We start from the raw sequence: 14,558 nt of genomic DNA, 5'->3' as shown, positions 1-14,558 counted from the left end.
CCCACACGCAGCGCAGGTTTCCTAAGAAACTGCCTGCATAGAGCCTGCTCGGCACCAGGTGCTTCATTAACTAACCACAGCTCCGTTACTTGAGCAGAGCCAGAACAAGTTTTGTAAGCAAGTGACAACAAAGCTTTTCATGCAGTAAAAGCTTAATACATGCATATAGATCGTTTGCCATGAGAATTCCAAGCACTGATTGAACTGTCTTGTACTTCTCATTAAGCTTGAAACCCAGGGGCATACAGCTCAGTACACAAGCATAAATGCTTAAGCTTAAAACACAAACACAGCAGCACATAGGGATAGGAGTATACTGTTTAGGAAGTGTAGTTATGATTATCTAGTTGCTCTAAGATACATGTTTAAATATGTGACATTATGGCAAAAAAAAAACCCAAAACAGTAAGAGGGAAGAAAGACTGTGAGCAGGAGGCAAAACAGACTTGTCAGAGCATAGCTTTGGAAAGACACTTAAACTGGGGCGGGGGGAGCACAGCTGGATTATTAGATTACCTATTACATGGTTTGCAAAGTTAACTGACAGTGTTGCTAAGGCTCAGCATGCGCTGTTGTGGTAGATTACATCTGCAAGAGAAAAGTGACTGTCAGACTGATCTGCACACCATTTGCTGTGATAGTCCTGTCCAGCAATCCATTAGCACTCCTTCCCATCTATTCCTGCTGATGTTGATGAACAGTATGCTGCTCTGGAAGTGTTTGATTATCACACTACATGAAAGCTATCTTCCATCTGAAAGCAGCAAGTTATGAACTTCCATCAAGCCTGCTGTGCATCAACTGTGATGAGCTCAGTCGTAACCTGAATCCCAGATGCAAGACTAGAAGTGCTTGATACCATCCCAAGACAGGCAACAGTTCAGGCCATGACATCTCTAAGGGGACATTCAGGTATACAATCAAGTAGAAGAAAGATCCAGACCTTAGACCAAAGGAGAGCACCGTACAGACATCTTTTCCAGAAGCTGCATAGGTTGCTGTACACTTCTGTATGTCTAGTCATCACCTCTGTATCTGACAGCAGTGAGCTGGGAGGACAGGTCTGCTTTTGCAAGTAAACAGTAGGATTACTTAATCTCTCCCTGTGGACCTTTATGTACTATGCACCTACTGTTAACAGTGGAAATGGTCTGGTACACCACTTACATCCTTCATACTCTAGTAAAAAGAGGACGCGCTCAGAAATCACACCAAACAACTACTGTGTTACTAAGAGAAGCATTATCCTTCTCTGCAATATGCTTAAACGTCAGTATAACAAAATCAATATATTTAGCAAAATAAATCCAGCAAAAATAGCACAGCAGCAGGGAAGAGATACACATTAGAAGAACCTGCAGTCTGAGATTACTATTTTCCTCCCGCTCCTCTCCACCAAGAATGCCGGTTCCAATGTCAGCCTATTTCACAAGTGTTTTGAGGAATCTCCTTCTCTCAGATATTCTAGAGAGCTTATATTCTCAAAATAAACTTTCATCAGCGCTTATAAAAAATGAACATGGGAAAGAGGAAAACTCAAGATACGGTAATGACTCCTTCACAAAAGAAACCTTACATTACGATTTTAAGGAAGCTGCCTGATCCACAGATCAGACCTACCTCCTATTTAAGTTCTACTAATCAAATCTTTCAGAATGCATTACTTCCTTGGGACAGCATCATCATCATCACACACCTTTTTAATGGGATCTTTCTTTACTAGGAGAAGAGGTATGATTCTTTCTGCTAAACTACCGTTAGAGTAGCCACAGGCTTGAAGAGTTGGGTTGTCTTTCATCAAATCCTGAATACGCAAGTCTTTCAAATAACTTTAAAAAAAGTCACACTACTTACAGCAGTCAAAACATGAAGCACAGTCATTAAAATGAGATGTTGGGTTTTTTTTGTTTTTGTTTTTCTTTTTGAGAAAACACAGACTAAGACTACTGGGAGAAAGACATTCACTTCAGTAGCTGCACCAAGAAAGACTAATACAGAAATGAATTTGTATTTTCCTTCTTAATGTTAAATAAACACAGAAAGTACATACAAATAGCCAAGGAAATATTGCAGATTAAAAGGGTTTCCCCCATCCTCTTTTCACAGTGTAAAACAGTCCTTTCCATGTAACAAATCTAAAGCATGTGCCACTGAAAACAGACAAATTCATGAGTTAAGACTTGTTCAGTTTGAGTGATTTGCTGTGAGGGTAGTAAAACCCACAGCTCAACAGCAATGTTTTGTAAACAATATAACTAAATGCTTCCTTCTGTACCTTGTGGTTGCCTACAGAAGCTGCTTTCCTACCCTGCCAATTGGACATTTCACTAATTCAGATAGCAGCACTTCTGAAGAGACAGGTTCCTCTCTGCTGCTGACAAGAACTGTGTTTCTGAAGTCACTGTTAATAACTTCTGGATGTGCTGCCTCTCAATTCTAAAACCCTTTATGAAAAAGCCTGAAGGGGTAACAAACCAAAGATACTACATGAGAAGAGCACTAGCTAAGAAATTCTGGAAGATTTAGTCTTCTCCATCCTATCTTAACAGGAAATGGGTAATGCCAATAGAGCAAACTGATGGCCAGCAGCTCAGCTTACAATGCATTTAAGCACTTAAGGCTGACAGAGTCCACAAGCCATCCTCGATTACTGGCAGAGGCCTGGGATGACTCTAACTGTCAGATGAAATTCAAAAGTAAAACCCACATTGGCACTTTTTCCTAATACACCTCTCGTGCCTGCTGGTGGAGATGGTCAAGTTCTCAAACAGAGCCATTCCCTCTGCTACCTGAAATAAGGGAAGCTGATGTACACATTTAAACATATCATTCACTAAGGAAAGGGCAGGGATGCATACAAACTATTACATTACACTGAGAAGGTCACAAGTAATCATGGAACTCTTAAGTTTTGTATGTCAATCATCTAGCATAATGGCAGTTTGATCTCTCACAATCCCAATTTTGTTCTAGAGACCAAGCTCCTGTACATTCATTTAAAAAATAAGGTCCTTCTTCCAAATGCTGCTAGTTCTCAGCTCCAGCCTCTTCAAAGTCTCTCCTTCGAGATGGCCAGTCCACTCAACCAGCAGTCAGTCAAACATCACTAGGTTGGTTCTGGGCGGCACACACACAAACGAGTCTGCAGTAAGAGTGTTTACATAATGTAGTAGCTTTCATTATAGTAATAATTCTCTTTAGAGTCCTCATGGTCACAGCTGCTCAGCGACAAGATGGAGTAGATGGGAGACGCATCACTGCTGTCATTGTCTGTGGCTGTCTTCACCAACGCATTCTGTTTCTCTGCATTCAAAACACACAGATATGATAGTCAGCAGTAACCACTGTACTCACAAACTCTAAAATTACTAATTCTCTTTGAAACTTACAGCCTCTTACTCTCGGTCTCCAATAGATCTTTCAAGCTGCAGAGCATAGACCTTTTCAGTTTTTAGCACTAAAAGAACAAAGGGTTGTGGAGGTTTTCTGGTTTTTTTTCTTAAGTTTCCTGTATGCCTTTTCCACAGTACAGATGAGGACACATTCTCCAACCCTTCACTGGCACACAATTGTCAATGGAAGTGGCTAACAGTGCCTTGCCGGGTAAGGAAGAGAGAAATGTAGTAAGTAGCTCTCAAACCAGCAATGGTTGTTCAGGACCCTTACGGCCCCATCAAAACCTCCATACATTTAAGAGCATGTCCTATTTAAGCTGTCCTATTTCTGCCTGTTCTACTCAGGCTCTTGGAAAGGCTTCTTAGGAAGCTCTGAGCTTCTGAAGTGCCACCTGCATGACTATTCCTCTTTCAGCTGGTTTCTCCTTAGGAAATCCTGTTTCCTAGACATATAGTTACCCACATCGCAAACAAAATGTTTCCATCACTGAATAAAAAGATTAATGGAAACAATTCATCCCTCCTCCTGAAGTGCACTGGTGAAGCTAAATGATTTCCTATTAACAGCCATTTAAATAATTAGAGTATCCCATATGAAGGCAGGCTGTCAGCTTATTTCCTTTTAGCTCAAACAAGCATGAAGACCATTGGTTCAGACAGAAGTGAGGCAGGCTCCCATGAACATACTGCTTCACCTGATCACCATTAGCTACTGGATGAGACATGTCAGTAGCGCTACAACAAAATGCAGACGTGCATATTATATAAGAGCAGAGTTAGGTCTGCAGAGGTGAAAGCAATTCAGGAAGCCGAGCTGGGAAGCCTCTCAGCAGTGTTTCATTTACTGAGGCAATCAGCCAAGTTGCTTAAATAGGTTGTAATTTCAAGTTTGAACTAACGCTGCTTTGGAATGTCAATCTGTGTCACAACAGAGAATCGGAAATGTTTCAAAAGCACCTTTTATTAGGTAAAACGCTTGACACACTGCAAAATGAAGGATCATGCAGTCACCTCTATAAGAGGGAAACAAAACAATTACTTAAGGGAAAACAGCAAAAGAAATGTTTTCAGGGGTAGCAGGAAGACACTTCTACATTTTCCAGCACCTAAATACCAGCGTCAAGTGCTCCAGAAACAAATCTGGAATAGAAAAGCAGACTAGAAATACCCCATACTGGAGTTTTACTTAAAGCCATTGCTATCATGCACAGTCTTTTAGCTACAACTAGGCAAGAGGTTATGCATTTAAGCCACAATAGCTTCAATTTCACAAAAATACCATGGCAGAAGAACTGCCAGTTCAGCCTTATGCTTATGTCACACATCAATATTCCCTTCAGATTCCCTACACAAACCTAACACACAGAAGAGAATTCAGTTTCTCATCGCTGCTTTGCTGATGTTTTTGCAATCATATAGTCGGCAGTTTAATCAAAAGGTGCCTGGTTCCATATAGTTTTGTATTTATTTAGTGATCTCTTTGAAACAGCGTAAGTATTAACATGGTTAAGCTGTCCTGCTCAACTGTGGAATTCATACTGAAGTCTTTCTCCTAATTTAATTTTATTTTGCTGCGTAGTAAAGCTAGTTATACAACATATCTTAAAATTAATTTTCTAGTGTTTCTGCTGCATTTTCTGAGCATCCCTTTGGTATATAAGTGCCAAAGAAAGTTGTACAAAATAGATGGAATGAGAGATTGTACTCATCATGCCACATCCACCCACCTCTCACCTTTCCGCTCTCTGATAAGGGTCAGGCGGTGCTCTTTCATTCCCACATCCAGTTTTTCTACCATCCTGTCAATGCAATTATCCAGCACCAGAGAGCGTGTCTTTGATTTGATCTCCTGCCTGCAGATAGGGCACTCCACTTTACGTTTCGTCCACTCACTGATACAGTAGGAGCAGAAGCTGTGTGCACAGTTCAGAGTGACTGCCTATGGAATTCAACAGAAGGATACTTATCAGAGTATGATCACACAAGCATTGTCAAGAAAAAAATAAAGAAGTCAGAAAAACATTAGATGAACACTTCCTGTAAGGGAAGCAGAGGGAGAAGCCTGAATCACCTTTGCTTCAGCCTTCATAGGGATTACACACAAAAACTTGCCCATGCCAGAGTGCAGACAAGTGCTGTGAGTTGGTTAATGAATTCATCGTAAACCATAGCAAGTCAGAAACACAGAGGAAAGAGCATTAATTCTAGTATAAATTTCCCAAACTTGAAAAGGATGAATTATGGAAAAACTCAGATGCTGCAGAAGAGCATCTTCTATTACTGAGAAACCAGAAATTAAAATTTCAGCTAACTCTTCAGTAATTAGTAGACAACTAACAAATCAAGGTGCCTGTAGTAGAAATTAATAATAAAACTGAAGATCTAGGAAAACAAACAGAAATAAGTCTATGTTTCAGACATAGCCTATCACTTCTAAAATAAAACTAAAGTACGACAGTTCCTCAAAGAAATAGTTCATCTGAACAACATAAAAGGTTCAAGACTTGACTGAACACTGCACCTCCCTTCCTTTACTGACCTCCTCCTACATCTAGACCTGGAGCTGTCCAACCCCAGCCAACTTAAAGCAAGGTCTACTACAAAATTATTCTTCCTGAAGCAAGCTTCCAACAGCAGGTTAAAGCCACCCAAATCTGCTGCAAGCCTATATGCATCCCAGTATTAAGCACTCATCTCTGTGCAGGTAGCAACATTAAAGCTGACATTGCTGCTCAGAGTTAGGGTAGACAGACTGAATTTCTGGTCCCACCCTTACCCAGAACTCACTGTGTGTCTGTTGAGACTGTTAAACTAGCCAAGTAAAGAAATAAGCTTGACTGTTGCTTTAATAAAGCTAGGAAAAGCTTCTCAAGTCTCCACTTGGAAACCTGTACCAGTTTCAACATACCTCGATAAAGTGCTCAGAACAGATTGTACACTGCAACTCATTCTCCAAAACATCATTCATCTGATTCAACACCTCTTCTTTTTGGGCTCTCACCTTTTCCTTCTCCTCCTAGTGGAAAAGTACATATGGTCACATACCAACAAAGAACAATAATATTGGCAGGAAGTGTGCATGCAGGGGAAGGTAGTACAAGTAGAAAAATCCAAGTCTCCATATGTCAAGTCTATTATATACCCAGATCTGTAACCTCTTACCTCTTTGTAGTCATGTCAGTAATGAGAATATTCCCATCCCCTGTAGAGACTTTACAAGCAAGAACAGCAGCTGTTTCCAAAATTCCCTTCAGTCTAAAGAAACTACTGGCAGGATCAATCTTTTCAGAATCTATTTCAACCTCTTCCTGGCACGTGTTTTCGTAAGTCAACAGAACAGTTCTTTTACATCAGATGTAAAGAGCAGAACACCCAACAGACATAATGCCTCAAATATTAAAATGAGGAAGCATAAGAATTTTAAACACTTACTTGCATTTAACTGTTCGATAATTTTGTTGTTGTTGTTGTTTGGAGTTAAATTAGGCTCCTAGGTACCTGCTCTAGCTTCTAAAAATAACAGAGAAATTCTTCCAATTGAAGCTATACTTGAAAAAGGAAGAGTTACAAAAAAACCTAAACAGCCAAAGGTGTTCCCAGTTTGGTAATTTCCATTGGTGATCATTTCCAAGGGTAAGACACAGGAAAGGATCTCCTCATTATTTTCCACTCATCACCTTGTGTCAAGGACAGAGAGAAATGTGGTTTATCTCATTCATTATTCAAATTCCATGTTGTTTCAGCTGGAACACTACAGTTTTACTTGAACACACTAACTGAAAATGAAGCACCTCACTTTCCAAGCACACTTTTTTTTAAATTTCTTTTTTAAGAACAGGTGGAGTGAGCTCACTTATGCACAACACAGTTCAGGTGCTCTGGGCTTTCTTTACGATTGCAAAAGATGGAGCAATGACTGTTCAACCCCAATTTAGGAACAGGGCAAGGTGTGTCCTCCTCAATCCTGGAAACTAGAGTCAGCTGCCACCTCAAAGTACAGGAGGTTTTCACCTTAAGAGGCAAAGTACAGTCAAGACCAATGGTGAATAAACCATTTCCTCTGCTGTAGCATACCATGTTTCACTTATGAATAGAACTAAGAATTTGGTTATTCCTTACCTTGGTTTCCTCCAGTTCTTTATTTTTGGCTTGGATTATCTCCTCAAAATCTTTTTTACTACGGCTTAGTTCTTCCATCAAAGCATGATGCTGTAACAATACAATTCCAAAAATTATAGAAGGGCCATTATAAGCTATCCTATTAAATATACGTGGCCATAATCATGATGCTCAGCACACTCATTTCTCCTAATCTCCTCCTAATAGAGCAACACATGTCTATACGAGTTGAGATGTTAGGCAGTTTAGCCTTAACTTAAAACTGGAATGTAGTGCCCATTATTTATGACCTTCCCAGTGTCATGCCACTGCTCATTCCCTCCCCCAGGTTACTCTTTCACTTCAGTTAGACTTTATGATCACCATTTTGAAAGTACAGTATCCAGGGGTATTTGACACATAAAGATCACAAAAAACCTGTGTCTGCATGAAGCTGCTTTCAGATTAGTTTTCAAAAAGGAAAGACCTTTTGGAAAAAGCCTAGAAAGCCAAAGTTGTGGTAATCTCTTCCAAAAACATTCCTGACCAAGAGTGATTTTTTTTTTAAATTCCATTTGGTTAAAATTCCATAAACTTCCCTAAACAGATCTCTACAAAGAGGCCACAGCAGTAAGATTTAAGTATCAGTTATACAGTTAGACCAAATCTAGATGCATAACTACTTGCCTCTTGTAGGACCTGGGCCAGCTGTTCCTTCAGATTTTCTTCTCCATGTTGCCCCTTTATTCCCTGTGTTGGGAAGGAGAAGAGGAAATAAAACAAAAAGTACTTGAAGAAAGCAAGGGACAGGAAACGACTATTTTGCACACTCTCTTTAGAGGTTATGTTGACAGAAACAACCCTGGTTTTCAGCAAACCCCGAGATGTCCTGCTCTAGTGTGTTGTACATGTGTATGACAAATTAGAGCAATCATTTACTGTGAAGGGTTAAAGAAAAAACTTCAGTTTGTTATCTAAAAAAAGCTACTTATCAACATACTCATACTGCTTGAAGACACAGATTTCAAGAAAGGGTTTTTTGAAAATAATTTTTCCCTCCCTCCCGGGATTAAAAAATACGGTAATTCACTTGCTTGGAAAACGAATGGATTTGCCATGAAAACTGAGCATTAATATAGCCATGTACCAAAAGAAATTCACAGTTAGGGTGAATTCTTTTCAACTTGTCCTCTCTAACCACAGGAGATCAGGCCAAGAATTTTGATTTATTTAAAACCACACTTTTTTACCAACTGAAAAGCTTTACTGTCTTGCTGTAATTTACCTGTTTGTAAACAAATATAAAAAATATCATTTTGCACCTTTTTCCTAATTCCCCATGCAGCCCAATCCCTTCTGTCTCTGCACTTCCTTTTGGCACATAGGCCTGGAAGTGAAATACTTCCATGACAATTTTAACAAGCATATTTCATGCAATGTTATTTGTTACTGTATGGGTCAAGATGTTATTTTGGATGTCTCATATTAGAAATTAATATAAATTAAAAGACACAGGCCAAAAAGATTACCATCATTATACCTCTAGATTCTGCTGCTCTTCACAGAATGTCCTGTTCAGCTCTTCCACTTCTTGCTGGTGATGCTCTTGCTCCATGCACAGCTGATTCTGCAACTCCCGCAGCTCTTGCTCCATTGCCAGGATATCCTTCTGAGCACACTTCCTGCGCTTCTGCTTCACATTCAGAACTGCTGCCTGCTTCTCCTGCACTTTCACCTTTAACTCTGTTATATCTACTAAAGTTCTTCTCAGCTTTTCCAAAACAGTCCATGACTCTCCAAGACCAGAGCCCTTCTGGTCCTTATGCAGGACAGACACAGCTTTCTCAGCCTGCGCAGGGCTACTACACACTGGACCCCTATCCTCCTCACTTGGTCCAGGAGAAGGCAGCTTGACGTCAATCTTCTCTGTGAACTGTTTGACCTCTTCTACCCTTTCCCGTGATTTACCCAAAAGTTCCCTGCCAAAGGACACTCTGTCTCTCTTGGATCTGGAATCTGAGGGGCCTTCTGATCCAGATGTCTCCAATTCCTCCAGTTTACGTTTAGTTCTTGAACACTTAGCTTTCCCCAGGTCATTTCTCTGGGCTAAAAAGGGTCTGATTTTCTCCCATTCATCTTTAATTACTTCATACTCATATTCAGCACTCTCTTTGTTTTCCAAAGGCACCCCCAATTGGATACGGTCTCCTTCAGCAATAGTATAGGCTTTTGAGGGATCCAGACGCTGTTTGTTAAGCCAGACTCCATTTAGACTCTGCCATTGAAGAGAGAATCAGCAAAATTTAATATGCAGTTACACAGTCCTCTACAGGTTATTTCTGGCAGCCATAAACATATCCAATCCCTTCAGCGTTGCAATCAGAACAAACCACCTCTTTAAATAAACTTTGTAATATCCAATTTATTGGCTTAGTGTCCCATTTGTTAGTTATTACATTATATTACTTACTGTGCATTATTCCTGCATCACAGATTTTCTGTACAAGCACTAAGAACAACATTAATAGATGCACTTGTGCAGAAGGAAAAGAATAAACTCCAATGGGAAAAAAACTGCCCAAATCCTTAAGAAATAAAAATTAACCAGAATAGATCATTGCCAAGAACATAGAATACTGCAGTGATTATTCTTGACAGTTAATGTCACCTGAAATCCAAGAAGAAACTAGAAAAGAAAAAGGAGCATACCTTACACTGCTTACAGGAAAAAAAACCAGTTCTCCATAAATACAGAGAGAATACAAACAAGAAGGAAAATGTTAGAGCTAATGTTCAAAACAGAAAAGGGGTTTTAAATGAGATACAAGACTAGCTCAAGAAATAGTTTTGAAAAACAATAAACTGCTCTGCATTTAAGATAAACTGCAGAATCATTAACAACTAACATACCTCAAAGACTTAAACTGGTAGCAGGGAGAACATGGAGGAAGAGTTAATTGTTAATCTACCACAGTTGTTTCCAATCATTCAATTACTGTAAGCTTATACAAGTACTCCAATAGAGTTTTCTTTAAGAGCTGTGTAACTTTCATAGTAGCCACTATTAGGGGCCACTAATAGCAGCTCTTATCTGACTAACGTGGTGTTAACCTAAACAGCCTTCAAATCCCCATAACATGTAGACTAATTTTGTTCTATCAGTGCTCTTTTAAGGCAAGTTACTCATTTTACAGCTTTCAGCCTATATGAGAAAGGGGAGATCATGATATAAAAAACAGGCTAGTGAAATTACAGTGAAACCTAGCTGAGGACTCCAATGTCCACACTTACTTCTACTCAGCTAAGGAGGACCTTCAGAAGAAACACTGGAACATAACATATAGCATAGCTTTTCTAAAAATAAAATCTTGTAGTTGATTATAACTAAAGCGACTGTGTCACTACAATAAGGAGTAACGAGTATCAGTTTATCCTTTCATTAGGAGTACAAGAACATTATCCTTTTGAATACTGCCAAAAATTCAGGGGTTTTTGTTTTTGTTTTTTTTTTTTAACAAAACAGGTTCACAGGCTAAAAGCGTCCTTGGCAACACTACAGTTGTCTGAAAAATGCTAACCCAAGACAGAAATCTACATTCAGAAAGCAATACAGTTTACATCACAATTGCAGCAGACTGAAGCTTCCTGTTGGAAGTACACAACAGGCAGGGCACACTCCTGTGGACCTTCTATCACACTTATATTATATTACATCATAGCTAATACATTGCTTGAGCCCAAACAAGGCATTCTCTCCAGCAAATCTCAAAGTATAAGGTCTTTAATCAGTCTCTGTACCTTGTTATCTGTGACAGTCCACTGCCCTTCTGCATTTTGCTGGAAAACACAGTGCTTACGAGAGATCATCAAGGGGCAGGTTTTTGACACCAGCTGATACGTGAGATCTAATCCTCGGCCTACAGTTACCTAAAAATAAAGTAGTTTAGTAACTGCAATCAGCAACAAGATAGTAAATTCAGTTTATGTCATTTCAATTTAAGTACAGCAGCAATCAATCTAAATCAGCATCTTACAGCTATTCCTAAGGAGCATTTAAACTCTAGAGTAGAAAATGAAAACCTACAAAGTCTGAAGTATTCTCTTTTTTTCCTCCCACTGAGGAAAATTTGATTGCCCTAAGGCAGATTACAGCCTTGGTTTTATGGAAATCTTCCTTGGCAGCAGAACTGCTCTAAGCCCCTCTCATTCCAGCTGTGTCCCACCTTAGTCATCACCTAACTTCTTCAAACCAGTGCAATTATTTGCGGGTCTCAAGATTACTTCTTACCCTCTTCTTTTGCTACTTGCATCTGTTCAACTGTCTGTGAAAAGGAAAAAATCAGGAAAAAATAGCCCAAAAAATTGCCATCAAAAATGTGGACATGCAACCATGCCCTAAACACACAATACTGTTTTAAATCACACCATCAACCACACACTCAGAGTCTAAGCTACATGCAGTTCATAACCAGCAATGAAAGTGATCTGAATAATCAGATTAGACTATAATAGCTTCTTCTGGGAAAAGGGACATAATTTAATTGTACCATTTCACAGTATCTTATTAAATCTGATTTAACTTCAGGCTGCCATTTAAGGTACAGCTCTGCTCTCCTTCCCTTCACTGCCTCCTTTGCAAGATCCGATAATCATACACACTCTTCTTATTCGCCTGTCCACTGCACAGGGTCTCAGCTTATCATTAGACAACTGCATGGATCCAACACAATACAGCAGGAACACGCAGCCACACAAAGCAGCACAGACACCTTTTAGCAGAAGCCCACAGTTAAATCTGAGGAAGAATATTACAAAAGTGCTCTCTGCTTTCTATACTTTAGACAAAGCTTCCCTCCTTTTCTCCCACATACCTCCCAATTCCTACAGGATCCTACAGTCAAGAAAAGTTCATTCACTACACATTACCTGAACAGGTCTCATCTTGAATTCAAAGCAAGAACATGGACTCCCATGTTATAACTAAATGTAAGGAAACAAACTAAGAAAGCCAGGTTGAATGGGGCTTTGAGAAACCTGATCTAATGGAAGGTGTCCCTACCCACAGTAGGGGTGTTGGAACTGGCTGATCTTTAAGGTCCATTCAACCCAAGCCATTCTATCATTCTATGATCATGCAAGCAAACTTAACCATGTTGGTCCCTGCTTCTTTAATGCTTCATATCTATTGGTGTTCTGTCAACATGGAATGCATTTATAAAAAGCACAGACACTCAGGTGGGTAAAGACTCCACACTTCAGGTGGATTCAGTTATGAACTCTGCACTTGTCCCTGCAGTTGCAGCAGAAATGCTTAATCCATGTGAGCAATCCTTAGCACCCAGCCACACATATCACGGCCTCCTCAGCACCAGTACAAGCAAGACCAAATATGGCTGGCCACAAAACTTCCCATTGATCAAGTTCATCATGCAAACTGTAGCAAGGGTCTCAGATATTACTGGCTAGCCCATTGGAGTTGGCTGCTGCTGCCCACAGCAGTCCTGGCAGGTCACTGCCTTGGCAAGGCAGTTTGGCACTGGCACTTAAATCCCAGAGAGGCTTCAGCTGAAACACCAGCCTGTGGCCTTGCCTGCCTGCAGCACCAGGATGCCAGCAGTCCTGCTGTTGCCTGTGGCAGGGACTGTATCACTGTGCAGAAAATCAGAGTAATAACATCCTGTGAAGAGAATCTGCACAACTATCACAGCTCAGGCTGCAAGTTTTGCAGACGTATTAAGTCATTCACTGAGAGCACTTGCACACCTCATGGCTTCAAATCCATGATGGGAGAGTAAGAAAACTATATGTTTGCTTAAAGAGCTGTGAAGAGGGGTACCTTTTGCAATGCATAAAGGGAATTACGACCAGCACTAACCCACGACACCCAACTACCTGAATTCCATACCTAACTTCCACAACTAGAGCAGGAACCCTCTTACAGCCCACAACATAGGGCTTGGCCTGCTGGGTGTAAGGGAAAGAGGACAAAGGCCCATTGTAGGCTTTTCAATTAACAAACAGATCACTAAAAAGGGGTCATTCCTCGACCATTCTGAAAAGTAACCAAAACAGACTTGAAATATACACCTCAATACCTTAAGTCACAAAACTCAAATATGTTATGTACTGTTAACCTTGTCAAAGCAAGTCCACAGAAGGGCCACAAGGATGGGAAGGGCACTGGAGTACCTGCCACACGAAGACAAAGAAAACTGGGGCTGTTCAGCCTGGAGAAGAGAAGCTGCAGAGACCTCATAGCAGCTTCCAGTACCTGATGCCATAAAGGAACACTTCATCAGGGACTGTAGCAAAAGGGCACAGGGCAATGTGTTTAAATTTAAACAGGGGAATTTCAGGTTAGACATTGGGAAGAAATTCTTTGCTATGAGGGTGGGTGAGGAGCTGGCATAGGTTGCCCAGAGAAGCTGTGGCTGCCTTATCCCTGGCAGTGTTCAAGGCCAGGCTGGGATGGAGCTTGAAGCAACCTTGTCAAGTGGAAGGTGTCTTTGCCCATAGCGGGGCAGTTGGAACTGGGCGGTCTTAAGGGACAATTCAACCCAAACCATTCTATGATTCTATGATCAACTTGTTAATTAGGCTGAGCACTCCTCACCTCTTAGGTTACTGTCACACACCCAGCTCCCATACGAGACGGCGTTCAAAGGCCCTAAGAGTACCCAGCTTGGCAAGCCAGACCCGAACACCCGCCCTCCGCCCCCTCGCACATTACCGGCGCTGAAACGCGCCTATTCTGGCCGCTGAGCCCCACCACCGCGGGGTGCTCCCCACGGAGCGGACGGCTGTAGCAAGACTCGGGCCAAGGGGCGCCGGTAACGGACCCCGCTCCCCCGTCGTGTCCCGGCTCACCTGCGTGCCGGCCTCCAGCAGCAGCCAGTCACTGCTGGCCCCGACCCGGCGCAGGCACCACACCAAGCGAGAGGACGCCCGCCTCGCCATGGCCGCCCGCCGGAACAGGCGGGAGCAACCGCTGCTCTGCGGCGGCGCTCTCGCTACCGAATCAGCCCCGACCGGCCCCCACCGGCTGCGCGCGCACCTTACGAGCCA

General features: G+C 41.3%; 1 protein-coding gene across 2 annotated transcripts; it reads right to left on the bottom strand.

The window, feature by feature from the left end:
- Positions 1–2,000: 2,000 nt before the first annotated feature.
- RNF8 (ring finger protein 8) lies at positions 2,001–14,518 on the bottom strand. Of its 2 annotated transcripts, none has more exons than XM_034061157.1 (8): positions 14,361–14,518; positions 11,292–11,420; positions 9,034–9,768; positions 8,181–8,243; positions 7,515–7,604; positions 6,304–6,411; positions 5,123–5,334; positions 2,001–3,303 (listed from the first exon to the last, which is right to left on the bottom strand). In XM_034061157.1, the coding sequence occupies exons 1-8, from the start codon at positions 14,448–14,450 to the stop codon at positions 3,264–3,266; spliced, it is 1,467 nt and encodes a 488-aa protein (XP_033917048.1). In that variant the 5' UTR covers positions 14,451–14,518; the 3' UTR covers positions 2,001–3,263. The 2 variants fall into 2 exon arrangements, with proteins under 2 accessions (XP_033917048.1, XP_033917047.1); XM_034061156.1 differs by having other exon boundaries at positions 5,130–5,334.
- Between the last annotated feature and the right edge of the window lie 40 nt (positions 14,519–14,558).

This window comes from Melopsittacus undulatus, chromosome 3, assembly GCF_012275295.1.
Source record: "Melopsittacus undulatus isolate bMelUnd1 chromosome 3, bMelUnd1.mat.Z, whole genome shotgun sequence".
NCBI classification, from domain to species: Eukaryota; Metazoa; Chordata; class Aves; order Psittaciformes; family Psittaculidae; genus Melopsittacus; species Melopsittacus undulatus.
The sequence above is the reverse complement of the archived record's forward strand: the minus strand, read 5'-3'. Positions and strand labels throughout refer to the sequence as shown.

Coding starts and splice junctions, on each gene's coding strand:
- RNF8 (XM_034061156.1), bottom strand. CDS start 14,450: ATGGCGAGGCGGGCGTCCTCTCGCTTGGTGTGGTGCCTGCGCCGGGTC. Junction 7,605..8,180: donor TGGCCCAGGTCCTACAAGAG/GCAAGTAGTTAT, acceptor GTATTGTTACAG/CATCATGCTTTGATGGAAGA. Junction 3,304..5,129: donor CCTTATCAGAGAGCGGAAAG/GTGAGAGGTGGG, acceptor TTTTGAATGCAG/AGAAACAGAATGCGTTGGTG.